Source organism: Perna viridis, chromosome 4, assembly GCF_037379345.1.
Source record: "Perna viridis isolate PV_CMFRI_1.1 ecotype Kerala chromosome 4, ASM3737934v1, whole genome shotgun sequence".
Lineage (NCBI taxonomy): Eukaryota > Metazoa > Mollusca > Bivalvia > Mytilida > Mytilidae > Perna > Perna viridis.
In genome coordinates this window covers 36287634-36315463 of record NC_142448.1, presented here as the reverse complement: position 1 = coordinate 36315463, position 27830 = coordinate 36287634, and the positions used below count along the sequence as shown (strand labels likewise).

The 27830-nt window shown below is 32.3% G+C and overlaps 2 protein-coding genes across 4 annotated transcripts; one reads left to right on the top strand and one right to left on the bottom strand.

Annotated features, from left to right (window-relative positions):
- Positions 1 to 681: 681 nt before the first annotated feature.
- On the top strand, positions 682 to 16146 carry LOC148619934 (uncharacterized). 3 transcript variants are annotated; one of them, XM_088580381.1, is made up of 10 exons: positions 686 to 907; positions 1109 to 1294; positions 4164 to 4267; positions 5604 to 5739; positions 6675 to 6803; positions 7432 to 7578; positions 8340 to 8453; positions 11010 to 11063; positions 12350 to 12419; positions 13364 to 16146. In XM_088580381.1, exons 1-10 carry the CDS (start codon positions 856 to 858, stop codon positions 13791 to 13793), a joined length of 1422 nt encoding a protein of 473 aa, XP_088436507.1. In that variant the 5' UTR covers positions 686 to 855; the 3' UTR covers positions 13794 to 16146. The 3 variants fall into 3 exon arrangements, with proteins under 3 accessions (XP_088436509.1, XP_088436508.1, XP_088436507.1); XM_088580383.1 differs by lacking the exon at positions 6675 to 6803 and having other exon boundaries at positions 682 to 907; XM_088580382.1 differs by lacking the exon at positions 11010 to 11063 and having other exon boundaries at positions 683 to 907.
- LOC148619933 (uncharacterized) lies at positions 15555 to 24838 on the bottom strand. Its single transcript, XM_088580384.1, has 7 exons — positions 24635 to 24838; positions 23591 to 23818; positions 22443 to 22529; positions 21973 to 22038; positions 19268 to 19336; positions 16942 to 17017; positions 15555 to 16435 (listed from the first exon to the last, which is right to left on the bottom strand). Exons 1-7 carry the CDS (start codon positions 24687 to 24689, stop codon positions 15688 to 15690), a joined length of 1329 nt encoding a protein of 442 aa, XP_088436510.1. The 5' UTR covers positions 24690 to 24838; the 3' UTR covers positions 15555 to 15687.
- Between the last annotated feature and the right edge of the window lie 2992 nt (positions 24839 to 27830).

Below are 27830 nucleotides of genomic sequence, written 5' to 3'. Positions count from 1 at the left end.
TGCACGGGTCAATTCCAGCATTACTGGACGGGTCTTTCTGAAAATTTCAGCACTGGGCTATATAACATGCTGATCCATTTTCCCCTGCATGATTTTCACTACACCAAACATTTTGGATTTATATGCAAAAATCTAACTTAAATACTAGGTCTATTTTTAGTAGCAGTGACCATTTTTTCACCAGAGCAAAAACCCATACACAGATATTGTTAAAGAGATTCTAAAGTACATTCATGTTTGATAAGTTGAAATGCAATGATATCAGATGAGAAGGTTTCAAAGTAGGGAATGTAAAAATATGCAAAAATTCAATTTCAAGGACAATAACTCTAAAATCCGTCAACAGACCTTAAGCTCTCTGAAAATATCACAATAGGTCTATCCATTTGTGCTAATCAATTTAATCCATGCCAGAATTTTTTTTTTCACATTTAAACAAAAATCTGCAGAAATCTGTAATTTGACCCCTGTTGTCTATTTTTAGTATCGGCAGCCATTTTTTTTCGCCAGATCAAAAATACTAACACAAGGGTCGTTACAGATACCATAAGAAACTTCAAGCAATATTTGGGTACAATCTGTCCATTTGTTTATAGGAGATGTTTGAAAATTTTACGGACACGACGGACAATAAAAACACTTCCTCTTGAAGGGTAAATAACAATATCAAGTAACTGAAATTGACACGATTTTTCCCTGAAAAGGTCTTTACAAACAATAAGACCACTTCAATGCTGTCTCATGTTACTAGGAAATCGACTAGTGTGAAGATCTAAAACTTTTTAAATTAATCATTACATAAGGAAGTTGACGAAGAAAAAAAGTATTTTACACCAAGTAAAGTTTGGATTAAGAATGTTTTTGGTAAACGTCACGTCTTTCCTTTTATTTCTAACCCAGGAAGTTGGTATGTTGTTTTGTATAGTTATTGCAGCATCATTTTTTTCATGTTCATGTTCATCATTTAAGCATATAAGAGAATGCATGCTAGATGTCATTTCATTGCTGACTTATAACATTTTGACTTATTGATATCAAGACTTTGCTATTACATGAAATATGTTATAGAGTGATTGTCTTTAATGTTTATATATATTGTATTAAATAGCGACACATTTTGTTGGATATCCAGCTACTAATTGGATTGAAAGTTCACAAGCATGTTCTAAGGTTCCTTTGGGCGATGTCAATATCTCGGATATGAGAAATGTGGCCGAACTACTTAAGATTGACAAAACGAACCGTGTTTGGACAGGATCAAGAGTGACGTATTCTAAATGGACATCCTTTATAGGTGTGTAATAAAAGGTGATGGGAAATGCAAAAGGAGATAAACTACTCACTACCTTTGTATGGACATATTGATTTCTCTCCTATTATGCACACGTAAAAAAGCAACGGAATTAGAAAAAAGGGAAAACCAAAGCATTGTTTAATGCAATTTTCTATAAACAACAAATACCGCGTTTCGATATATTTAATGTCGCAGGACTTGTATTCATAAATTTAAAACATATAATCCCTCGGGCACTGTAAGTCTTCCCTTGAAATAATTCACAATGAAAGACTGTAATTGCTAAACACAAATTTGTAGAAATGAATTTGTAACAAAACTAAAACGTAATCCAAAAAAGACGACTTTTGAATAGAAATTTACCGCCTAAAATTTATTTTGTTAGCATTACAAATATCGTGAAAATCATTCTACCGAATCTAAATGATGTAGAGGTAACTTCACATAATTTAGATATATTTTAAAACAAAGGTCCTAGTTTGTTGAATCATTGATACACTCTTTTCAAAATTGTGTGGATGAATAAGCCCCTTTGTGGATCTAACTCCGACACACACAAAAAATTCAACTCTATTCATTAAGATATTCTTGAATCATATGTATGCATGTAGAACATATGACGGAGTTCGTGATGTGATCTAGTTGAAACCTAAAATGCTCAGGAGGGGACAAATGTATATTACTATCTTAAATGTTTCTGACCGAATTTTTGTCCTACTTGATACAAATGGCAATGACCTCTTTGAAAACAAAGGGTGCTGTTTCCGATCTTAATTACTTGTTTTTCCAAGTTTTCATTTTAAAATTTCCTTAAATGACATCCTAAAGAGGGAACGGAAAAATATGTTTACGATAATTACCATAACGGATACGGAACATATCTGGGTAACCATTTTCACGCAAGAACAATGCGATTATGTTACACTGTTACTCCGTCCCTCTTTTTGAATGTGTTATGATAACTACTTCGTTTGCCTGGTTGAAAATTAGTTAACACACATTGTAACATAATTTTGAATAAACAAGAATAATCCAAGATTTGAAAAATACGCAAAATAACGAAAACAGATTTTCAGTTATGCAATGGTTAGCTCAACTACAGCAATAATTAATACACTACTTGTTTGTTGAAAGCTTCCCATTTGAAGGTGTATGGGTGAAGGGGAATGGAACGATGGGGTATGGGGATGATTTAAGGGAGTTGGAAATTTTCAATGGGGAGGATGGAGGAATTGGTTTTAGAATATTTATGGATATAAGACAAACATATTAAATTTAGTTAAGAATAACAGCTATGATGTTGAAAAATTAAAAAATGCAAATTTTAATCTGATAATGTAAATATTTGATAAGAAACATGCAGTGGTGATTTGTCTATGGGGAATGGGAATGGGGACAATATGGAATTGTAATGATATGTGGTGTAAGTGGGAAATTTATACCATTTAAGAGTTGTAACTCACCCATTTATTATGTTCAGCATGTTATAGGGACCAGGCAAGAATAATGTTTCCTAAAATTATTCTTAAAAATTTAAATCCACGAAATTCATAAAAACTGGTATCACATGATCAGCGGTACTTTTATAGTGTTAATATCTTCTATCTTCCAAATAATCTTAAATTAAATTTAAGAAGAATTATAAAATGAATACATACGAACAACTTTCATAGTGAATAACTGGTTATGGGATCATTTTTGTCCTTATAGCTGTTCCTTTTTAATAAGGTAAACGGCTGATTACAAAATTAAATTTGTGGATTACTGAATCTAAACTATCTGTCTGAGAAAGCACCGAAACTATATCAATTCCGGTTCCGGATTAATATGTTTATATATATATAACGTCTCAAAATGTGACGACTCTATTCGCTACACTGCTCCATCGGATTAAATTGATACAGGGAAGATAACGTAAACGTAAAGAAAGGTCTGAAACATTCCCAACGATGTTAGAACTGTCAAATTGGCGATGCAAATTTTTGGTCGTTCCCTCCGCGGGACTCGAACTCGTACCGCTGTGACATCTATGTCCAGCGCCCTAGACCACTCGGCCAGCTATGCTATATAAAAATATAGCTTTCTCTGGCCGGGTCATTCCTCTTCGTAGGATTAATCTAGGGCTGTAACTTAGTACACGTTGTATGGTAGTACGGGACAGTTCATTAATTTGATCCTCTTTCCTATATTATAACACCTAGATGAACTGTTCCATACTACCATACTAAGTTACAGCCCTAGATTAATCCTACGAGGAGGAATGACCTGAAGCTATATTTTTATATAGCCTAGCTGGCCGAGTGGTCTAGGGCGCTGGACTTAGTACAAGCGGTGTTGCCATAGATGTCATAGCGGTGCGAGTTCGAGTCCCGCGGAGGGAAGCACCAAAAATTTGCTTTGCAAATTTGACAGTTCTAACATCGTTGTGAATTTTTCAGACCTTTATATCTATATACATATATTACTTCTTGGATTGCTTGTTTTATTTTCCCCCAGTGTCGTCAAATTGTAAAATACATCGCTTCACTTGCATACTTTCTTTTAGAGAAAACGGAATTGATCAGTTAATAGTGTATGGAAACTCTGTGAAGGAAGGTAGAGGAAGTGTTTTTTTTCCGAGCGAGGATGGACAGTTTTTTTTTAAGTTGTCTAGAATCCTTAAGACGACATTTATATTTATTGAAAACAAAATATAAGGTAGTGAAATGTTAAGTAACATGGTGACAAAATTGTGAAGTTGTAAGATCAAATACAAAGTGGGAGGAGGCAATAGGAACTTCTTTAGAAATATTTAAATTACCACCGTAGATCTGTACTTCTATAGATGAGAAAAACAAACCAAGTATCATCCCAAAGCTAAATATTTTAGGTTGCTTTAACTCATTTCCATCTGACGATGACAGGACTGCACTTTCCTTCAACAAGTGTAACTTACATTGTTCTGGTGAAGACGTTTTATACTTCGCTTACAAGGTTCGTAAACAGATGTTTTGATTAGGTATTTATCGCACTGTTTGCTTCACATCTAAACTTATTCTTCCAATAGTCTTCAGTAAAGTTTTAACTTTGAAAAGTCAATGTTTATCCTGCGCGACTGTAGGAACGTGCTCATCAACTGTTCAGTAACTTCTTCGTTTGATAACTGTATAAATAGTATTTTTTGCAGTTTGGAAAACGTTTTCCGCTTAAACGTATTTTTGCGCTCAATATCAGTAGCTCAAAAAGTCCTCATTCATCTCCAGGGACATAAGGTAAACATGATTTGAAATAATATTTTATTGTTTTATTTTTTGAAGTTTCTTGGTAAGGGCAAAAATTTGCTGAAAATGTATAGCTGCCAATTTTTCCAATTTGACGGTGGTCTTTATAAGGCATAAGCAACTTTTTCATACCAAAGGCAGCACACATTGCATGTTATTTAGTGAAATCTGCGACGCAACATAAACATCGGATTACTGAAATATTTGTTAATGTACTTTCTTTCAAGATGAAAATTTGTTCTTTTAATGATAAAAAATGACTAAATATCTGAACTGCATCAATTATTCGTTTTTAATCCTTACGTGAAATAAAAATTGCGGAATCTTAGGAAAGGTTTGTGAATAGAGTATTTGACAGGAATATCATAGTAAAAATATTGTATTAAAATGGGACAAACAGATACTCCTTCAGTATACCTGAAGCTCGCGTGTTAAAAATATTGATTTTAACTATCTCTAGTGGAGAAATATTATAATCCACTCGAAACTGAAGGAGAATCTATATTTCGTAATAAATTAACTAAAACATCTGCGTTTTATAATCCAAAACAGGTTCAAGCTCTTCGGTATTTCTTCAGTACATCTTTCATACGTTAATTAAAATTGAATTTGACAGCCAATGCAACAACACTACATTACATAATGCATGATTATAGGGTATGTAAGTCTCGTCATGTGACCCCGTGATTTCACGAGAATGGGTCCTAATCTACTATTCAAAAGCATAGAGATTTGTCATTTAGAGAGCGTTGAGTTCAGTGTTAATGGGGAAAATTTTCCTGTGTAAAAAAATACCGATAAAAATGACAAATAACTATTTTTACATGATAAATGTAGTAGGAAAAAACATAAATAAGAAGATTTTGCATTGTTATACAGCGTTTCGGGTACCCGGAGGTAAACAATAAAATACAGGTCGATCTTCGGTTTTCAGTACGTTCTACATCGGAAATTCCGGTAAAGAAAATGAAACTAGAACGAGACTTACATATCCTATAGCTTACTTCATATTTTCCTTCTTTACTGTTTTATTTCTTTATTTCTTTAAGAATAAGATTTGTGTTTGTCTAAATGAAAAACCGAACATTGGTACCAACCACAGTGACTGCAGGCAGAAATGTCCAAATAATTCGGAGTTTGTATGCGGTAGGATTGACTCTGGCATGGTATTTAAATACGTAAAAGGTATTTTAATAGAAGTAAAAGCAAAGTCAACCGTTGTTATACAGTCCTTGAACCGATCCGCGCAACGATTTGACGGGTCGATGACCGTTGACTGATTGATCGCTGACGAAGCGATGACCGGTGACCGATCTGATCGCAGCTTTGTTATGTAAAATGACGTAAGATCTGTTTTAAATAAAAGAAATGTAAAAAAAAAGTATTAATTGATGTTTAAATATATAACATTATGTAAATATGTATAAAATTGACAAAGGAAACAACAAAAACCGTAAAATACATTGACCACACTGGGGTCAGGTGATGCGATCACCAGTTAAATGGATCGGTTTGACGGATCGATGACTGACCGGAAACCGATCGGTGATCGATGACCGATCACAATTTGTGTTGCACGGATCGGCTCAGGTACTGTAACAATACTAAATGAATCAAGAAGCAACGAACATATACAATAACTTAAAACCCTGAAACAAAACAACAATTACAAAAGAAATAAAAACGAAAATACTGAACAAAAGCGAGTGATTCGAAAAACAGAAATGAAAGCATGGGACAAATTATTTGAAGCTTCTATATGATAGAGAATCAACGTTTGTTGCTCTAATTTTTACTTTTATTATCAACTTTGTGCCAGAACATTTTTATTGTATTTGGTATAATGTTATTTCAATTTTATCAGCATATCAACAAGAAATGAAACATATTTGAGTCGATATTACCCGATATAACTAATCGTTCAAATTGATTGTAGAGAGTTTAATCGATAAGTGTTCGATTAACATGGCTAATCAATTAATTAATTACCATTCGATTTGTGACCGATAACTAATCAATGATTAGTTTGAACGATAAGTCGGGATTTATCGGATAGGATACAAAATCTTTGTGTTACATTTTTAATTCTACTAAACACTATTTAATTTACATTTTGCAAGTTGAAGAATTAAAGTTATCGAACACGTTCATTGTTCATGAATGTCTTGCAAGAGATGCATTCAAGTCAGAAGAGTACTTTGTTAAAGATTGTAATGAAAACCTTGGTGATACGTGTTCGAAATCTGCCAGTAAGTTTAAAGCATAAAATGTACAAAGGAACATTAATTACTCATACTGGTTAGAGAGTAGATCCCGCCATGTTCAAGACAGAAGCCAATCTCGCCAATCTATTCACCAAAACTTTATTCCTCAATGAAAAATGTGCTGTATGATAACTCATTTTTGAACAGTCTATTTTTGGACTTAGAGGACTGAAAATTGGTTGGCGAGATATACTCACAGAACAGTACAACTGATAAAAATTAAGGAATGCGTGCACTGACATTATTTCAAATAAATTACTATTAATGAGGTAGACCAGGATAAGGGACATTCAATGTACCTCATGAAATCAGTGATATGTTTGTACCATATTCAATTTCACCAAAGCCTATCAAGCTTTCATTTGACACAGAATGAAATCAATCCAAGTTTTCTTACATAACATTGATGTAAAATGCTGAATACAAACGTTCCAACGATTTTTAAGAGTTGTGTTCCTTACCCTAGGTCTACTTCCTTAAGGTCCAGGTTCAGATTTTCAGGGTTTGGTTCAGACTGGTTTCTTTGTACCATGTAATTTTTACATTGAATATTCTTTTCAAAATCATTTTTTATTGTGTAAGAAAACAAATTTACCGTCAATTGGTATTTCAGAGGATGAACAGTTGACAAATTGGTTTGACTTTCAAAACAGTTGTATCGCTTATGGAAATTTAGAAACATCTGGAAAACGCAATGAGTACATTGGGAGTTATAACTGGTATTGGACTCATATATTTAGAATACACGTCATTCTACAAGGTATTTTTATATATGGGTTTGTTTATGTGATGCATACTTTCATCGAATATCTGTAGATGGCTTTTCAAATCAAACGAAGCCACCTTTAGAAGTATTTCAAAACCTCCAAGCCCATTTAAAAAATCAATGTCGAAGAAAAACATCATACTTTAATGAGTAAAGCGAATTCCATCGAAAAATAATCATGATCACGAACCAAATAGACCTGTAGGGGCAGAAACAGAAATCCGGGAATAACAAGAATCCCTTGAATAAATAAAAAAAGGAATACGTAAAAATTAATAAATGAAAGAATAAGTTTGTCAAAGCACAGACACAAAACTAATTCAAAACATTGAACATCAACATCAATCAATCATTCCGAGCGACGGCCTTAATCAGTGGACAACAATTTGTTATCAAAATAATTTATGTCTTATTTGTCTAGAGAATCGGTCTGATGAAATGATAGTTTTAATATTTCAGCATCTAGAATTTTAATGCTAGTATTTTAACTAACCAGTTGTTAATTAAACAATTGTATATGTCCAAAGAAATTAGGATTAGTACAGTTGAATTAAATTAGACCCATGTTGGAATGATGTAGGTCAAGCATCTACCTATAAATATATCAAAATAACTTTGAAGTCCAACTATATTTGTAATGTAACGTAGTAGAGTTTTCATTGCCATAACAACCCCGAAATAAGGCAAAAGAGTTTTTTTTTAATGTGACAAAATGTCAACTTCCCCAAGTTTGCTATGTGTTCTTATATTTTAAGATCGACCAAAGAGAAAAGAAAACTGCATCGGTATTTCAGTTAACTCAACAGGAACATATATCGCAGAGAATTGTACGACAAAGTTACCGTTCCTATGCTCGAAAACAAGTACAGGTAGATTTATGAACAGCTAGGTTGTTTTCACTAACAATCATATGTGAAAAAAAACGTACTATCAAGCATATTTCTTGTATCATAAAAAACCAGTTCAAAAGGATGAGGGTACATAAGGCTTTATAGCGCCTACTAGAAGAAACAAAATTATCTCCCTTTTTTTATCTCATTTTTTTTAAATTAAAACAATTCGTTTCATTTTTGTTGTTAATAAAATCATATAAGAAAAAAAAATATTTCTGTTTATAAAAGAAATAAACAAAATTGTATGCACACTCAATCAGTATATGTTGAATAAAGTAAAAAAACAATTCCACCTTAGTGTTATGTTTTACGCATCTGTTATTATTACTGACATATATTGTAACAAGATATGGAGGAAAACCTGGTGATACAAGTATGAAGTATTATTTTTCTCATCTGTCTAGTGTTGATCTGTGTGTGTGTTTTTATCAATTAAACACATCATGCTACCATGTCAAACATGTAATGATAATATTTCATAGTTTTGCATTCTAGAATTAGCCAGACAAAAGTAAGTGAGCTTTGAAGCTTCAAATTAAGGAGGCATATATATTGATTTATCTTCAGTGCCCGTTGTAATTAAAATATATTATAACCAGTTAAAAGTCACTAATCTTTCTCGTGCTTAACTATAGGCAGACAGACAGAGAGACAGATCCCTGAGCAATGTGTGGAATTTTTTTCTGAGTACATTAGCTGAAACAAAATAAGCACGTACATGCGCAAATCATTTTTGATAAATTTATCAACACTTATAGTTAAATCAACAATTTCTATAATATTTGCAAAGCTTTAAAATATGTAAATGAGAAAAATAAATATGAAACATTTTTTTATTAGAATTAATGATTACAAATAATGCTATATTAATGATGGAAAGTTAGAAATAAATGCATTTATATAGGTATTAAACCTCCCGCTATCGGCCGTTTTCGGCTGGAGCCTCCCGACATTTTATCATACATTCCGTAATCTCCAACTGTCTTGTCCGTCTCCTGTTGGGAGCTTAAATCCTGCCGCTTTCGAAATTTGCGCTATTCATCAGTCAAAATAATGGGGATGAAACTGGTAAGTTAAGAAGCCCAGAAGTAACGCATTTCAATTTCGGATTAAAATAACAGGGGGTCTCCTTTTGTAAAGTTTTCCGAAGATTAACAAATGCGAACCACATCTCCGCTAAAATGCATGAAAGCTTATATTCATACCACAGGACATTAGATGGTTCACGGTCAGACCATGCCTATTTTAACTGACAATCTACATTTACAAGGCATTGTCGCACCCCATCCAATCCACCACCCGCGACGCGCCTGTTTTTTTTTTTTTTTTTGCTTTTTTGTTTTTTTTTTACAGGCACACAAGGCAAACAGCTTTTCATTTTTCTACTTTCAAAATAAAAACAGGAGCGAGTAAAAAGTTTTATTCCCGCTTGATATTATAACAGTGTTTCCAACTTTGGCAAATCGCCTAAGGAAATAAAATGCGTTTCAGCATTTATTACAAACAAAATTATCTTGAGACAGGGTGCTACCTGTTTCTATACACTAATGCTTATACAAGCTTGTTTAAAGCCTCTCATCTTTGTACTACGTTCGATGCAAAGTAAAATCATAATGTAGAATAATCTTTGATCGATGAGATTTATACGGATATAAGGACAAAAAAGTATTGAAAACTATTGGATTCAAATATTAAATCCATAGAAAAAAATCCCACGCAAAGGACAGTAACGCGGTTCAAAGTATATAAGTGCATTCACGTACATGCATAAAGGTGAGATAAAAGCTCTTTCATAAATATATCTACTCCACTTGCTAAAGTATAATTAGGATTTCAGTGCACGTGTATATTAAACGGGTGGCCAGGTGCATAATCATGTGACAGTAAAGTAGGTCACATGACACATGTACAGGTAAAGTACGACTTAGTCATTTTTTAAGAGATTTTAAGCGTGATTTTTTAAGGGTTTTTTTTTGGTTAAATTCACATAGAGATCCAGCGTTAACCAAAAAATCCTTTTTCCCGCAGAAAGAACTTATAAATGCACACTTTCAGTTTCAATATTTTTTTTGGTTAACGCTGGATCTCACTATAAAATAAGAGGCAGAATAGTGAAAAAAATGCTATTTTATTTACAGAATAGCCTTCCAGGCGGTTTTTGTGCATTCGTTTCTGTATTGTTACTCTTTAAATCACAAACTGAATGCATAAAATTGAAAATTTACAATACGTATTACATTATTACTTAGTTTTCTTCCGAATTGAAGTTATTTTTTTACCAATTATTTCAGTAGGCAAAACAAGGCCTTATGGACCCTCATCCTTTGACTACAAAAGAGGCTATTGTCATGTTGGTTTATTTTTGTCCATTAAAACAGTACATATATATCATAGATTTCATCGACATTATGTCAAATGATACGTAAAGTGGGTAATTAAAACACATTTGAATATAATAAAGATTCTTCTTTTAATGCATCAATCGAACTATTTTTCTTTGTTTCAATATTTCTATTGATTTCAATTTTTCAGGATCGAATAAACCAGACCCAATGGACGAAAATATGAACTTCTCCAAACATTTAGGTTATACAATATTTAGTTAAAACGCTACTTTAATTCTACAATAAGTTTCTTTATTTTTAAACGTAATGAAATGAATACATAAGTCAGTCGTAATATCCATATCCATATTTTTTTGGCATTGTTTTGCCAATGGAATTACGGTGTTGTTATGTATTCTCATACAATTCATCTACTGTATTCGATTGCATGTAACTATGTCAACAAATCACCTTTAATTGACATGAATACAAAGTAACCGTTTATAAATAACTTTGTCTACAATAGGGTATGTAAGTCTCGTCATGTGACCCCGTAGTTGCACGAGAATGGGTCCTAGTCTACCATTCAAAAGCATTTAGACAGCGTTGAGTTCAGTTTTGAGGACAAAACATCTTTAAAATATCAATAAAAATGAAAAATATCTAATTCTACTTGATAAAGGTATTCAGAAAAGATTTTGCATTGTTATACAGCATTTAGAGTACCCGGAAGTAATCAGTAAAATGCAGATCGGTCTTCGGTTTTAAATTAGTCCTACGTCGTAAATTCCGATAACGAATGAAACTAGAATAACTTACATACCCTATACACACGATTCTTTCTGCCTTGTGTTATCCATTCCTATAGGATCAAAACGTCACGTTTTATCTGTTATGATCATCATCTTTACCATCGACAAACTTACACCATTTGTCGTAGTTTTCTTTTTGTATATATTACCAGACATGACATGGTAGTCAAAAAAAAGAGTTGGGGAATCACGGTGGGTTATTTTGTTTTCTGATTTAGTTATTTATAGTTTTTGGCTCTGTCCTTGGTTTACTAAAGACGATATCATAAACGAATAGATAAGGGTTTTTTTCTTTTCTAAAATAAGAAAAGAATGTTAACCCTGCTTGTGCACTTTAGCTGTCAAGGTTTTGCCAATGACTAGGTTTAAAAATCTATGTGGTATATTTCCTTTTATTACCTTTTCTTTTATTTTTTTAATTTATTTGTTTGTTTTTTTTTCTTTTTCTTTTTTTTTGTTTTTGTTTTTGTTTTGTTTTGTTCTTTTTTTTTGTTTTTTGTTTTTTTTGTTTTTCTTTTGTTTTTTGTTTTACTTTAATTTGTTTTATTGATTTGTTATTGGTTGTTTTTGAATTGTATGTTTTGTTTTTGGGGGGTGTTTTTGATTTTGTAAGATGTTTATGTTTTGTTTTTTTTTTTATCTCAGTTGCATTGCTTTATCTTTGTGATTTCCATCATATCTAACCAAGATTTATCTGCCTTGTATTGCAATTATTCTGAAATTTTCTCTTTTATAGAATCCTATTTCATCCATTTTGTCATCACGCTGTCTGCAGGGGTGTTTTCAATACTGCTTTTGGTTATTGGGTGAGTGTTTAAACAATTTACATGCATTTTTTTTTCAGTTTTTCTTTTATTTCTCCAGAAATAATGGAAATGTTTTAAAATTGTATACGGATTTTTTTTACGGATGTTGGCAGGCAATCTTTTTAGCACTTTAGATAAACGCTTATTCATCTTAAAAAGTTAAGACAAACTTGAAAACAAGCAATGACGGACTGCGTTTAAAGATGAGGTATGTTTAAACCTTTCACAAAACTGTTCTAGAACTGTCAAAAGAACAATTCTAGGACAGTTTTATTGCAAGCTTTCTTTGAGTTCTAGCAGAACCGGTAATTTAGAGCTGGTTCTCGTAGAACCATTCCCTAAGAGCCAGCTCATTTTACAGTTCTCATAGAGCTGGATCTAGTATAAGATTTGCAATGGGATGAGTATAGAAACAAAAGCGTCAAATTACATTTTGTTAAGGTTTGTAACAGTCACCACCTAATTCGATCGTAATGAAAACGTTGACGTTCAATACAAACCAAAATATTTAGGTTTCTGCTCGATACTTCCTTGATAAAATTTAAAAGACTTTATTTGTATTCGAAAAAGAAATACGCATTTTATCGTCAATGATGACAGTGTTTTTTTTTTTCGACAAATACCCCCAGCATCGATTCCCGTACTAAAATTTGTTTACAGTGTGTTTTATACTTTCAGAAATTATCTAAATATTTTCATACCTTCTTTTTTTGATGTTCATTGAGTTTGTAGCTTTTCATCTCGTTGTGGGTTTTCAAATAATGTATTTATAATGTATCTATACCGCAAATGGATGGTCTAAGAATAAAATTCATGACAAAACTTATTTATTGTCGTGACGACAAACGGATCGCATAAAAAAAAATCTGCAATTTTTTACTTATTTGTTTATAAGTATACAAACTTGATTTTTTTTTTTTAATTTCATATTTCTCTTTACACAGGTGCCTAATTTATCGGTACAAATTAAAGCAGGCCTTGTACACCAAATTCCTATACACACAAGTTCAGGAAAAATCAAATCCCGACCCTACGTACGAGCTTATTTTTGAGAAGGACTTAGATTCGATCTGTCATTTCAAAAAAGACATTTATGCGGAACCTTTCACTAATTCTGTAAGAACAAACCGTACAAGAGATTTAACGGAGGATGAAGCAGGATACCTCACACCAAACAATTATTTTAATGGAAGTGCATTATTCTGGCAAAAGGTTTTGGCAAATGCAAAACCTTCAGAAGTTCGGAAAGTGTTTGATCAAAAGAGAATTAGTCATGGTACGCGAAAAAGTGTTGTTTATGCTGTGCCAAAACAGGAAGTTACCTGGCATGTCCATGTGGCTGACATACATACAGCGTCTTCGTCTAATGTTTAGAAGAAATCAATACAGGCAATTCTCATTCACTTGTACCTTGTTTCTCATTCGGATGAAGTTAAACTAAAAGATACTAGAAGCGGGATGTACAGCACACTATTGAATTCTGTTTAAGAAGGTAGACCTAAGGTAAGAGACTCAACTCTTACAAATCATTGGAACGTTTGTAATCAGCATTTTATTTTTATCCCATGTAAGCATCAAAGTAAGTTGGACTGATTTCATTTCTGTTTCAAATGAAATCTTGATAGGGTTAGGTGAAATTTAATATGATACAAACATATCACTGATTTCAAGAGTTATTTTCCTCACCCTAGGTCTACCACTTTAACCCACTATTTCAATCGGAGCAGGACCTTATAGGTTATTTTCAAATGTCGGGTTTTGCTTTAATATGGTCATTCGTTTTATGAAGTTTCCTTTATCGTTTTACTTTCCATTTTTGGCTCTAGACTTGTGTGTTTGCCTTTCAGTTTGGTAGTTTTGTAGTTTATTTACTTTCCATATACAATGAAAACATTTTTTTTACTTTTGGTAAGGTTTAGTTAATAAAAACCCCGAAAACATACTTTAAAAAATACGTTAACTAAAGGACAGATGAATAACAAATGTACATGTAAAAAATCATTAAATACAAAATTATTTCCATTTGGTTTCTCAAATAAAAGTCATATGTATTTCATGTAAAACAAAATAAAGTGTTTTTAGACAATAGAAATACTCATTTTAATACCGTCCTAGGTATGTCTTTCAAGATGAGTAATTCAATTCACGTTTTAATAATATTGACCCCATTGTTAATGTAAATAGCATACTTTCAATTGTTTTACTGTTATAACCTGTGTGTGTGTGTGTGTGTGTGTGTGTGTGTGTGTGTGTGTGTGTTAAGTTAACTGAAATGCAATAATTTTAATTATCATTTGTATAAATAATACGTACACCAATTGATCTCACATTTTCAGTAATTTAATATTTTTGTATATAAAATTCCTTAGGTTTTCTGAATGAGATGGTACTTGATGAACATATATATGTATTTTCCGACGCAATCGGTATAGTTTTGCTTTTTACCCTTTGACCTTTAACATGCATTTCCATGGAAACGCAAGTCATCCGATCGCAATTCTGTTTCCCGATTGGCTAAATGCTGATAGATAACTTAATGGCCTCGGAAAAATCTGTATCAAAAATTGAAAATGCGTGCCATGTGCTATTTCCTGAATGAAATGTAGAAAATTATAAGCGAAAATGAACAAAATATTACTGCGGCGGCTATGTTTTTTAAAGACAGTACTTGTTTTTAAATAGTTCACAGAACCTGTGCCTTAATGCTTGCAGTTTTCACACCATTTTTAATTAGGAAAATAATTTCGCAAACAATTAAAGAAACTTGTCTATAGAAATTCTTTATCCGTGTTTTTTTAAAAAGGTTGGATCATCAAACTTATTTTCTCTTTATTTTTTCAAGAACTTAATTAAATACCCGTTACATTCTCATATAATTAACTCCTGTAAAATACTCGAAATTGCCAATTTTAAATAGGTATGAAAACTTATTTATAATTCTATCATTTTAAGTTTTATGACAATTTTTTTTTAATTGTTTAAGGATACAAGTTTTAAGCCACATAACACGCTATTTGTTTTCATTAATGTTGTACATATTTTTAATCTTTGCGAGATCTTTTTATAGTATCTGGTATATCGATATTGTACTTCAGGGTAACTATGTTTTAGCATTTTAGGTTAAAACAATGTGTATAGAACATGAAAGATAACTTTATTACAATTCATCATCATATATGATTTGCCAGTCTGCACTTGGTAGTCCATGTGTATGTCAGTCCAGATGCACCGAGCTACCATTTGGATTTTCATACATCGTTCATTTGTACTAGTTTCCTAAATCTTGATCAGATTCTTTAATCGATTGAGCTAAATCATAAAGGAACCCATTATCGCCTACGATATTGTCTTTTTTCACTTGGACTTCGGATGGAATGCCCTTATGAAATCCCGTTTCAGATGAGTCGAGAATATTATATTGCTTGCATTCTTCGTTGTCTATTTGGCAACTATTTCTCAAAGACAAGTCAACATATCTGTCACTTTTTATATTTGATGATTTTTCACCCTCCGAGATCTCTAATGATTGTGTCCCTTTGTAAAATCCCGTTTCTAATGGATCTAGAACATTGTACTGCTGTCCCTCAGTGTTTTTATTTGTTGATGTTTTATTATTTTCTTTTATAAATTCCTTTGTATAATTTTGTTTTTTGTCTTTGTCATTTTTGTCTACTTCGGCTTTCGAAGATAAGTCAATGTATTCACCAATAAAACCATCCGCCATTTTCGAAGTGTTATCGTCTGATTGAGTCTCGTGATCGTTCCCGCCATAACCTGTATGTTCCTGGTCTCGATTTGAAATATCGTTGATTGTATCATAGATCGTTGTGTATGTATGCGGTTGGGGCTGGTCGCATACTTTATATGGGTGGTGTTCCCTGTACATTTCAAGAGAGTCGTAAGTATCATCATTGCTTAATGTTGTTAACTGGGACACTGTTGAAGTAATACTAGGGTGGTGACCAGTCGATAAATGAAAGGTGTTTTCATCGCTCTTCCGTTTGCTATATTTGCATCTAAAATTAAAACCAAAAAAATATTATAAAAAACGCAATAGACTGATGTTATGTACAACGATCTATGAAATGCTTTTATTTTTGATAATTACTTATTTTCAATACGAAACTGGATGGGTATTATGGCATGGGTTACAAAAACAAACAAAACAAAACAAAAATGATTCGTTGTCATTCCGCGATACATGTAACAGCAATAAACTCTCTGCAGGACAAATTTGCCATTCCGGAAACGACAAATTTGACATGCTTAAAGAAAAGTGTAGAAGGATTTTTTTTTGCTGATCATGTAGCTTAGGCTACTAAAGTACTACATGATCAGCAAAAAAAATTCTACTACATTTTTCTTCAAGCATGTCAAATTTGCCGTTTCCGGAAAGGCAAATTTGTCCCGCAGAGAGTTAATACATATATACCAGTAGACATATTTACTTTATAATTTTTACAATAAAAAAGTGTTTTTTTTTAATAAAGTTCATGCAGACAGTAGATGGATCGATACATACCGTTTTACAATAACTACTACAATTACCACGATCATTATGACAAATAACAAGGCCCCAACAATACCGCCTAGTATGCCTGTAAATACGAAAAAAAAATATTTAACTTGAACTAGCTTAATATGAAGATAGCAGTTAAACAACTTAATTAAAGTACAGCCTTTGAAAAGCAACAGTTTCTGAAACTTGAAGAGTGTTCGGTATAAAGGGTGTTTTTTAAATAAAGCTTTTATTTAAATGATGCATGCTTGACTGTTTTTTTTATTATTATTATTATTATTCTATATTTCACCTACAACATGTACACTATAAACATAAAGTAGAAATCTTTGTGAGACCCGGGCAAAAATGGAAAACTCTGAAACATGCGTTTTCCCATCGACTGTCAGCATACTTGCACCAAAGGAAGTCTTTGTATCTGTTTCAAATGACTATGTCTACTTTTTTATCGCTTTAAACTAAGATTTTTAAACAATTTACACCCCGGGATTTTTAAACAAGTTACCCAACCCCCCCCCCCCCCCCACCACCACCACCCACTCCGAAATGTTTTGCTATTATAAACTAATTTATCAAATGATATATGTCTATATCCTTTTATCCCGGTACAAACATTCAATTTACACTGTCCAAGAGGCTGGTTGTTTCAAACCATGTTTCACCCACCGCCTGATTCTTACAACGACTGATATATAATTAAATTAGATAAGACGTTCAACTGAATTCAATCTATATTTTTGTATGCATATTCATCGAAATTTTAGGCAAGATTTAGATTAAATCCATTACACTAACTTACAATGACACGTAACAAGGAGTACATGTTCAGCATGTTATAGAGGACAATATGAGCTATCACAATAAATTTAGCTTAAATTATAAGCTTATGTTTACTTGTTATAGCTCCTGATACATAATGTCAGTCTTTCCATAGATTGAATAGCATATTGTTTTCGGGTAAACCAGACAGACTTAATAATAACAGTGATGAATATCTTTACCGAAATGCATTCGAAACAATCGAATTTTTATACATTAAAAAAAAACTTTAAATTCTTCATTCAATGTTTCTTTAATATTATGAAAACAATGAACTGATATCCTTTTAATATTGGTTTCAATTCAATGCAATTTCTGCCGTCAGACATACATGTACATGTATATCTGATAGTGTTCACCATTTAAAGTTTCTATAAATTCACTATTATACTAAACTACTATCATGAATTTATTCAGAAATGCCAAAAACAGTAAAAAAAGGTTTAGGTGCAAAGTTACTCCTAATCTGCTAATTTTTAATTCGAACATCAAAGACGTAATAGAAACGTGTTTTACATGGAAAGAATTCATTCGACATGCCTTACCCACCCCCTTTTTCCAGTGGCAATCAAAATTTTCGACCCTATTATCCTTGTGACCCATCCTTTTTTTTTTCATTTCATGTTCATTTTATCATCTATTTCATGTTCATTGTCTGAATATAGCTGAAATATTGCTGCTCGGACGTTAAACCCCAACAAACAAACAAACAAACATTCGACATGCACTATAAATCTGCAAAATAGCCAGAATAGTACAATGTAAAATCATTGTATGTGTACATCAAACAGTATGATGTACATAAATCGCCTTTTTTAAATGATCTTGGTACCTTTCTAGTAGATTTATTCATATTTGTCCATAGTAGTGTCGATTACAAAAAATACGAGCACAAGTTTGTTTTGGCATAAGCTTGATTAGAAAATATTACAAATATTGTGAAACGCAACAAATGCACCTAACCTAACTATAAAATAGGATTAACAAATCAATTGCTTTAAAAAGACTTAAAACAAAATGGGATAAAGGAAACTTGTTTTATGAGCATATTTTGTTTTTATTAGTTTGTTTTGCACGGAATTTGTTTAGATAATGAAACAAAACAAAAACCAGTTGAACAAAAGATCATGATATGCCATTCCCACTTTCCATAACTCTGAAACGCTTAAATTGGAGTGACACTAAAAATGTAAGAGGGCTTATGAATCTTTCCATGAAGACAAAGAATGTTACCAAATACCTAATATGAAAATCCACAATACACTGTAGTTTTTGTTTCATAGAACGATGTGTTGATGGGTAGAAGAACATAAAGACTGACAAAAAACGGACGGACGAACAAACAACAGTATATAATACTCTGTAAAAATGCCTGCCAAACTGCATATATTGTGAGTTGCAAAATCACAAAATCTGCATGTTGTTCGAAAGTCGATTAGCTAAGGACAGACACATATTTTGTTATTAATTTTGTTTTGTTGTTTTGAAAATCAACTTTAAAAAAACTTACTTGGTGTTATAACAATTACTTGTCGTTGATGATCTTCGCCAGGGTTCTCTGTAGTAGTATGAAAAATTTCTAAAATTCAAAAATATATTCGTGAAAGATAAAGTACAGCAACCATGGCTTTCAATTGCCATTTACATGTACATACACATGTCGTACTGTGTATATACATGTAAATCGTCTTGGTGCCGAATAGACGTTATAAAACTTGTATACAAAACAAGTACATTGATGCATGTTACAAACAGTCGTACTTTTTCCAAATTTGCCATAACTACATGTAGGCTGTTTTTTTTCCAAATAGAAATGTTATTAAAAATACTATCTCATACACTCATACGCACAAGCACATGTATACATGTATTCTGTATTTTAGAAATAAACAAGGTTCATGCTTTCTGTTTAAGGGGTTCGTGATGTCATTTGTGTTTATGTCTGCGAGTTTTTATAAGCGGTGGTTGTATTCGTCTTTCGTCTAACATGAATCATATTATTTGAATCCAGTGTAATATAGAAGTAACACTTGAAGATATGTATCATAGGCAATTAATTACATAATTCTTTCGTAAGTTAAGATAGTTACCACTGCCCACTACATGTGAATGTATATACATTGCATGTGTCATTAAACCTATCATAAAAGTGACTCCTTCTGATACATGTGACGTCATCAGCGATCATTCCTAGTGTTATTTAACTACCATTAGTCATAATATTTTATGGTCACATAATGTTTTCCAACTTAAGTGGCGGATCCAAGGAGGGGCCGGTAGGCCCGCCTCCCCCTCCCTAAGAAAATTGCATTTTTTTTAAATTGTTGAAAAATTGTTCCAGATACTCTCAGAATGCAGGATTTGAGGTTTAATATTTCAAAATTTTCTTGGGGGGGCATGCCTCCAACCCCCCTAGCAAATTCGAATCACTTTGTGATCCTCACCGGTGATCCTGTCAAGAAATTTTTTGTGCCCCCTCCCCTTACCTAAAATTCTGGATCCGCCACTGAACTTAAAAGAGCATAGTAAAGATTCAAGTGGAGTCATAAGACATACAGACATACATGAGCATATACATGTACCATTCGTTGATATTCTATTCTTATACCATAATTTGTTCGTGTATAAAGCGAAAAAATATAAATACACACTTGAGTGAATCATATCAAGTTGATTATAAGTTTAAAGGGGTTTTCGTATGTTTGTATGTGTGTTCCCAAACCCGTGTTTCCCTTTTTAATCCTAGTCCTTTGTTACTTTTTTATAAAAAGCTGCTCCGCCAAAAGCTGCAGGGGGAATAAATCTGTATTATTGACATGATAAACTCAACTAAGGGCTGCGAAATCAAACTCTTCTTGGAATGTAAATTTGGTTCGGTTTAAATGCATGGGTGTTCGCTAATTAAAACCAAAATCCAAAATACGTGTCTGGGTAATAAATACATGCCTTCTGATTATTAACGGTTCGATTTAGACAAGTTTCACTGTCCCGTAAATCTTTTTTTATTATTATGTTAACCATTGCATTTAAATAACTTTTTTTTAAAAAAGTTGTCCTAAAATATGAATAAAATTTAAATGAACATTATCATAGAAAAATGAATTATATTATTTGACGACAAAACCAATTCGTTAACAGGGCAATGGTGTTCTTAGCACTCGACAACCCAAAGCTGACCTTGCATGTACATTTGTACATGTACATACTTGATACTCAATCAAGGTCAAACCAAACTATATAGATCACAAGCCTCCGGAAACAACACGAGGAAACGTTTGTATGAGCCTCTTCACGTTTCATACATTGAATGTCCAAACACGGTAATTGAAGACGGAAATTGACACTTTCATTCATAAACATTTATATGTTATGTCAAGTTAGACCTCATTGACCGACAATTTTTTGCCATTTCTTTCACATTATATATAACATCTTTTAGTTACAATAATAAATTACATTTTTCAGCGACAATTTGACAATCTTTTTTTTACCACAAATGTATAACGTATTTAAAATGAGCACGTAATCAAGTCCATGTTTGTGAAATAACGTAATAAAATCATTTAAAACTGTCATGTTTCATAACAACAACAAAATTATTAATGATAAAAAAAAAATGTATGTATGATGTAATTGCAAAGTGTCTAAACGTAAGATGCATATACCTCACCATTTCGACCCCTTAATTTTCACTTTACTTAAAAATATATATATTTTTTTACATGTAGTACATGTTTGACTGAGGAAAACCCCATTATCTGCCCAACTCGGTTTTATTTCTAATTCGTGGGTACATGTAATTAACAAATTATAGCTAATCGAAGAATCAACGGGAAGTTGTGTACATTTGTATGTAAAAAAAAAAAGATGTGGAAAAGGGGTGTGGTCGGAAGCAAGTTAAAGTCTATCATTTCATCATATCTTATACGTCTGAATGACAATACTTTCAAGAATGAAACAAATATTTTGAAAAGGAGGAGTACCTGTCAGCCGAGGTTCCTCAGAAAAAAGGGGAATGCTGGGACATTAATTGCCATTTTTTGTCGATTCAACACATGGAAATGACAAATTTTCCAATAAAAGTGGGTGCCAACCCCCTTCCCCCTCCTCCTAGATCATTTGTGCAAGTACTATATATGTATAGTTCATGTACATATATGTACATTGATTATATATGTACATTGAGTTTTGATATAAAAAATAAAGCTTGCTTACTAGTTTTGAAACCACCATAAGTGGTTGGGTTTTTCCTGATTGGGTAAGTGGGCACGTCATCTAAATCTGAAATGAAAAATCAAGAGTAGCTTATGAAAGCTACATGTACATGTATGTTGATAGATATTTGAGCAGGTACTTAAAAACACCTTTCATTTTTGTTACAAAATACTTTTAGTAGGATATATGCATAGTTCTTGGTGTAAATGTAGCGGTAAATGAATTCCTTTATTTTCCACATGTGAACGGTGTAAAGTTTCACAATATTACTGGTATTTGGTTTGCATATACTTACATGTAAATGGTTTGTTTTAGCATGTTTTAATACAAATTTAATGGGGAAAACAATCACTGATTCAACTTCGAAAGGGCAAGCTCCAAAAATACATTGTAAAGAAACAAACAGGCAGACGGATATAAGAGTTTTCTTATCTTTTGTTTATACATATTTTAATATTAAGACAATTTACCTGGTATTGTTACCCGTAGTGGACTTTGTGTGATGGTAGTGGGGGAAGTCGAATTTGTGGCTACAGTAGTAATATCATCTTCAACATCTACAAAACATTAACGCAAACTTCTGTAGAGAAATGTTGTTAATAAAGGGCTTTCATTTGCCATATCCTTTGTTTCCGCTATACAAGTACATGTATTATACTAAACATGCATGCAGTTTTCTTAATTTTTATATGCATGACAGTGGTGTCCCTTTTTAATTGCTGTTACATGTACATGTATAGAAAATGTATTTGTTATGTATGTTTCTGGTTTTCTTAGTTGTTTCGGCTTCTTATATGTTATTTTTCTCAAGTAGACTCACATGGACTCAATCATATACATGTTATCAGCTGTTAACCAACAAAACTTTTTGTCAAATCTTTCCTCCAATGATAAAACACTTACAAACGCATATTTCTTACAAGTGAGATGCGGAAATTAATATTATTCCAAGGTCCAATGCCTTTAGACTTTTTGTTATATTTTCACTAGTGCTATATATGACTTTGTAACCCTACATGTGAAAGGAAACTCAAATATAGGAATAGAAAGTATTAATTCACTATTTCTCGTTTGACATGAAAAGCAGTGATGCGTGCTAAAAATCTGTAAAACCTCTGAATTTTTGCATAATAGAGAATGAATATGTAAAATCAAATTTCCGAAGTTTAAAATGCACTTATTGATAAATTAAATTTGAGTAGGAAAATGGATGCAGGCTAGAAAACGTTTTAGACCGTGCGAAAAGCCCGGTCATGAGTATCGACAACATCTGTGTTTCATTTCGTAAATACAACATTTTTGGTTTTTATTCTCTAGATTCCCGGACAGAAACCTCATAAGTACCCGTTTTATTTTAGTAGAACAGTTCTAGAACTGTTCTAATTCTGTCGTAGTATTGTTCTAAGACAGTTTGGTGAGAGGTTAGAACATATATCTGTATTCATTGTAAAGCAGATAAACGGATCAACGTGTCGGACTTGGGTGTATACAAAGTAGTCTATCCGATGAAATGAATAAAATATCTGCTCTTTGGATGTAAAACTACAGCATTTTAATCAATCATCATTATATGTAATGTACAACTGTACATGTACTTTGGAACATTTTAGTGATATACCTGTCACAAAGCACACTCGAAAATCCGCTTCACATTTCCGTGAAATCCATACTGATCTTGTGTAGAAACCGTAATTTTTACCAGATATACAACGGCTCTTTCTTCTTTGGTCAATAATCTCTAAAGACACTATTTTGCCCTCGTCGGGAACATCTTCTACAGTGCATTCTTTTGTTCCTGTTCTCCTATCTGGTTTTCCAGTACAGTCTTCGTTTGTACACAGTCGAGCTTTAAAAAAAAATCAAATTGGGAAATATTTTTTGTATATGAATATTTATGTAGACAGAATGGTATTCTGTATTTCGTATCTTAAATCGACTTTTAACCTAATTATATTTGAATAAAATCTCTAAAATAAGATGTTATCATATAATTAACAAGAACGAATAATAAGAAAATTACAGGACTTACACATGTATAGTATAATAATGTATTGATCATATTGATACATGCACATTGTACATTGCACACGAAAACCATACATAATGGAATGGAAAGAGATTTTCTTTTTGTTGACAGTAAACTTTATATTACTAAGTCTTTCAAAATTTCATAATTTAATCCCAACTTAAACACATGCAAAAACCTAGAAAATATAAAAGGCATAATTTAAACATTCATATTTGTTATTCTAGTATTTTTTAAAAACGTTAAAGATATGTAAAAAATGCGCGTGAATACTGAAGAATTACTCCTAACATGTCAATTACATGTTAATATTAAAAAATATATATATATATACTCGGCCAGTTAAGACGTGTATATATATATATAAACACGTCTTAGCTGACCGAGTGGTCTAGGGCGCTGGACTTTGTGCAGGCGGTGTTGCCATAGATGTCCCGCGGAGGGAACGACCAAAAATTTGCATCGCAAATTTGACAGCTCGTTTTCAGACCTTTCTATACGTTTATATATCTTCCCTGCATCGATTTGATCCGATGGAGCAGTGTAGCGAATAGAGTCGTCACATTCTGAGACGTTTATATATATATATATGACAGCTCGTTTTCAGACCTTTCTATAACATTAGATTTTACTTACCGGCTTGGCAAACAAAAATAGAATAGAGAATAACAAAAATATTTAAAAACTCCATAGAATCTTTGAGATTTACAACCAAACACAATTTCACTAAAATCCTTTTGTAACACAATATATTTCAAAGTGCTTGTTGATGTAAAACACAGTTGGGACAAGTTATTATCGGACGATGAATAAGTGACTATTTCCTGTTGTTGGGCGCGTTGCCTCTGTCGTAACCGTGTAATTGTTTTGTTGTCATAATTAACATGAATGACAGACATGTATTGTTTTATGGCGTATGAAATGTACATCACATTTTCTTGTTAGGTCGTGACCAAGATTTACGAAGAAATGGGGTCACCATGACGTTATGACTAGTATGAATTACTCTGGGAGAACCTGCACTTAATGAAGTATAAAATACTGTATTTTCGTGTTTCGTTTGTCTGTTTTTATGCTTCTGGTTTCTTCTCACTAACATTTTTTATCTGTGTATTTTATATATATATATGTCTATAAGTTGTTTAATTTATTGTACTAGTTAAAAAAAAGATGTCAACCGTCAATTTGGAAAATTAGCTTAGGGCGTCGGCGTGTACAGTGTAGTTGTCACGAACGGATCTGGAAAGAGTAAAAACCATACGCTACCTTCTGTGTTTGATATCCAAAACACGAACTTTGAATTTAAAGACTTTTTCTTTCTTTGTTTTTTTTTTTTTTTTGTATATTTTCGTTTGTGTTTTTAATTTTTTTTTAATATTTATGTTAGGTATTTCCTTTTATAGTTCTCTTTCTTTTAACTGTACGTTTTTATCAATATACACTTTTTATGCAAGATTTAGTATCATTACTTACTGAAGATTTGTTTTTACATGCAAATTATTTTCTTTCGGTCTAGATTAATGTACGAATAGTGTTTGTTTAGTCAAGATAACTGTTTTATGCATAATTTTTTTTGACACTTTGAATAAAACAAAATATTTTGTCATTTTACGAAAGGCTGGTATGGAATAAGCCATTTTTAAATTCTAAGAAAACTATAATCAAAAGGGAGAAAACATTACCAAAACCGTAGATGTCGCTATCGCTTACACGCTTGTAAAATCATTATTTAATACCGCAATGTGTACATGTACTGTTTATAAAACTGCATACTAGTATCTTTGAAATGCATGGTTTGCCTTTTAAGAGAGCACCCCCTCCCCTTTAAAAAATAAAATTCTGGTAATAAAACAATACCAATAGCTAATTATGACTGAAATATATTGGGTTGTAAAAATTACAATCAATCTTTAACAATGGCAAGAAACATACTGTCTCGTACACTAAATAAAGAGTTCCAGTAGGTAAGAAAAGAACAACAACTCAATGATACCAACTCAATAATAGCTGGATCGAGAAACTGTACCGCAACATACATGTATACATGTACGTTGAAGTAAGCGGAATGCAGAAGTTCGTTGTACGGATGTGGAGAATAAAATAAGGTCTTTAATTTAGAAGAAAAATTATTGTCATTAAATTCAACGTCTAAATTGCTACTTAACCTATATGTACCTAATGCTCATATAGCCCCGTCCCTCATACATGTCAGCAACGCTTAAAATCATTGTTCAAATGAAAAATTACAGAGTACAGAATATCATTAGATTTACAAGCAGTATATTACTGACTGTACATGTTACATGCTTCCATACATAATCCATGTTTTAACCAAGTAGAGAATCAAATTAAACTCCATAAAGTATTGCTCTTTGTGTCATAATGAGATTTTTGTGATACATTTCATTCATAATTAGTTTCAAAAACGATACCTCCGATACAAGAGGTTATCTGGTAGTATAATGGAAATTGCCAAGTTCTATTTACAATTAACTATACAATGCACCTCTTAGCCTTTGAATATTCCGGTTACGATATAAAGCCAAAACAAAAGTTTTTTTGCGGGAGGTTTTTCAGGACATCTTTGTTTTAAATTTAGGATCAAATTCAATTATAATAACAGCTATTTTTGATTATGCTGCATGAGCTCGATTTGTTATGTTCCCTATATCAACAGTTCAAATTAGACAACATTTTTATAGTGTACATTTTTGAGTGTTATCATGTGTTATTCTCTATTTTGTTTCCGGCGTTTGCTAGAAGTATGATAGGGAAATTTTATGAGGTTCCATTAAAGTAGTTCTGTATCTTTTTGAACATGTCAAATTTGTAAATCATGAACCCGTAGCATTTTTTTAATAATGTTGTGAGATTTTGAATCTTGGCTTTTAATGTGTTTAGAATGTGGCATGATGCCCAATCCGCTGAACCATAGCATCTATAATATCAGGGGCTAGTCGAACTATCAAGAGCGGGATTTGCTAAAGGATTACACTGCCTATGACTGCCTTTTTGTCGCAGTTTGGACGGTTTGTTGTTCCTTTGACTCTTTGCTCGTTTCGAATTTCTTCTATGCTTGACCTTTTGTTTGCATGGAAATATAAAAACAAACTGCAAATTTAAGAGTTATGTAGAAAAATACAGCTTGTACGTTTAGAAAAAGTTCTGGGCTATGCGTGGAGCACCTAGTACTCATTAATGTGGAGATAAATAAATAAACTGTTTTCCGAAAATACACTGTTATTGTTTTTATTCTTCAATTAAAAAAGTTGATGTTTTCTAAACGTAAGTTGAAATGTATATGATGTCTTCATGTCCAGTGTGCTGCATCGACATCTAATTTGTCATGAGTACATGTATGCATGTACTGGTCAATTATCGATGGACACTGTATCGCTTCTAGAAAATATCTTTCTCATTTAGTGTTCTGTACTCCAAATCAATTACAATTTATTGACGTATTTCAACGAAAGTATAATTATCACAAAATGTCTTGAGTAAAATGAATATGTTTGATGTCTACAACACGCGATATACACAAATTAATACAAATGTACAATGTCACTACGTATTTATAAGTCTCTGACATTTGTTTTATCATTCCTTTTATACCGAGATAAATTCTGAAGTCTGAAAAAAACGATTCAACAATACATACATGGACGTGTACATGTATATATTTTACATACATATAATAATGCTTTGCGTACGTACGCTAGGATAGTTTATTTGCTTTTTATTACGCTGGTGTTGCATATTTCGACGCAATGATAGCGTTATCTTTCAGTTACATTTTATTAAATTAGACAGGGAAAACACTGGTTTTTTTTTA

What these genes read in the sequence shown, in the direction of transcription:
- LOC148619933 (XM_088580384.1), bottom strand. Translation starts at nt 24,689, where the DNA reads ATGGAGTTTTTAAATATTTTTGTTATTCTCTATTCTATTTTTGTTTGC. An exon ending in TCGAGTGTGCTTTGTGACAG is followed by an intron (nt 22,530 to 23,590) that starts GTATATCACTAA and finishes AATGTTTTGTAG; the next exon opens with ATGTTGAAGATGATATTACT. An exon ending in TTATGGTGGTTTCAAAACTA is followed by an intron (nt 19,337 to 21,972) that starts GTAAGCAAGCTT and finishes TTTGAATTTTAG; the next exon opens with AAATTTTTCATACTACTACA.
- LOC148619934 (XM_088580381.1), top strand. Translation starts at nt 856, where the DNA reads ATGTTTTTGGTAAACGTCACGTCTTTCCTTTTATTTCTAACCCAGGAA. An exon ending in AATACACGTCATTCTACAAG is followed by an intron (nt 7,579 to 8,339) that starts GTATTTTTATAT and finishes TTATATTTTAAG; the next exon opens with ATCGACCAAAGAGAAAAGAA. An exon ending in ATACTGCTTTTGGTTATTGG is followed by an intron (nt 12,420 to 13,363) that starts GTGAGTGTTTAA and finishes CTCTTTACACAG; the next exon opens with GTGCCTAATTTATCGGTACA.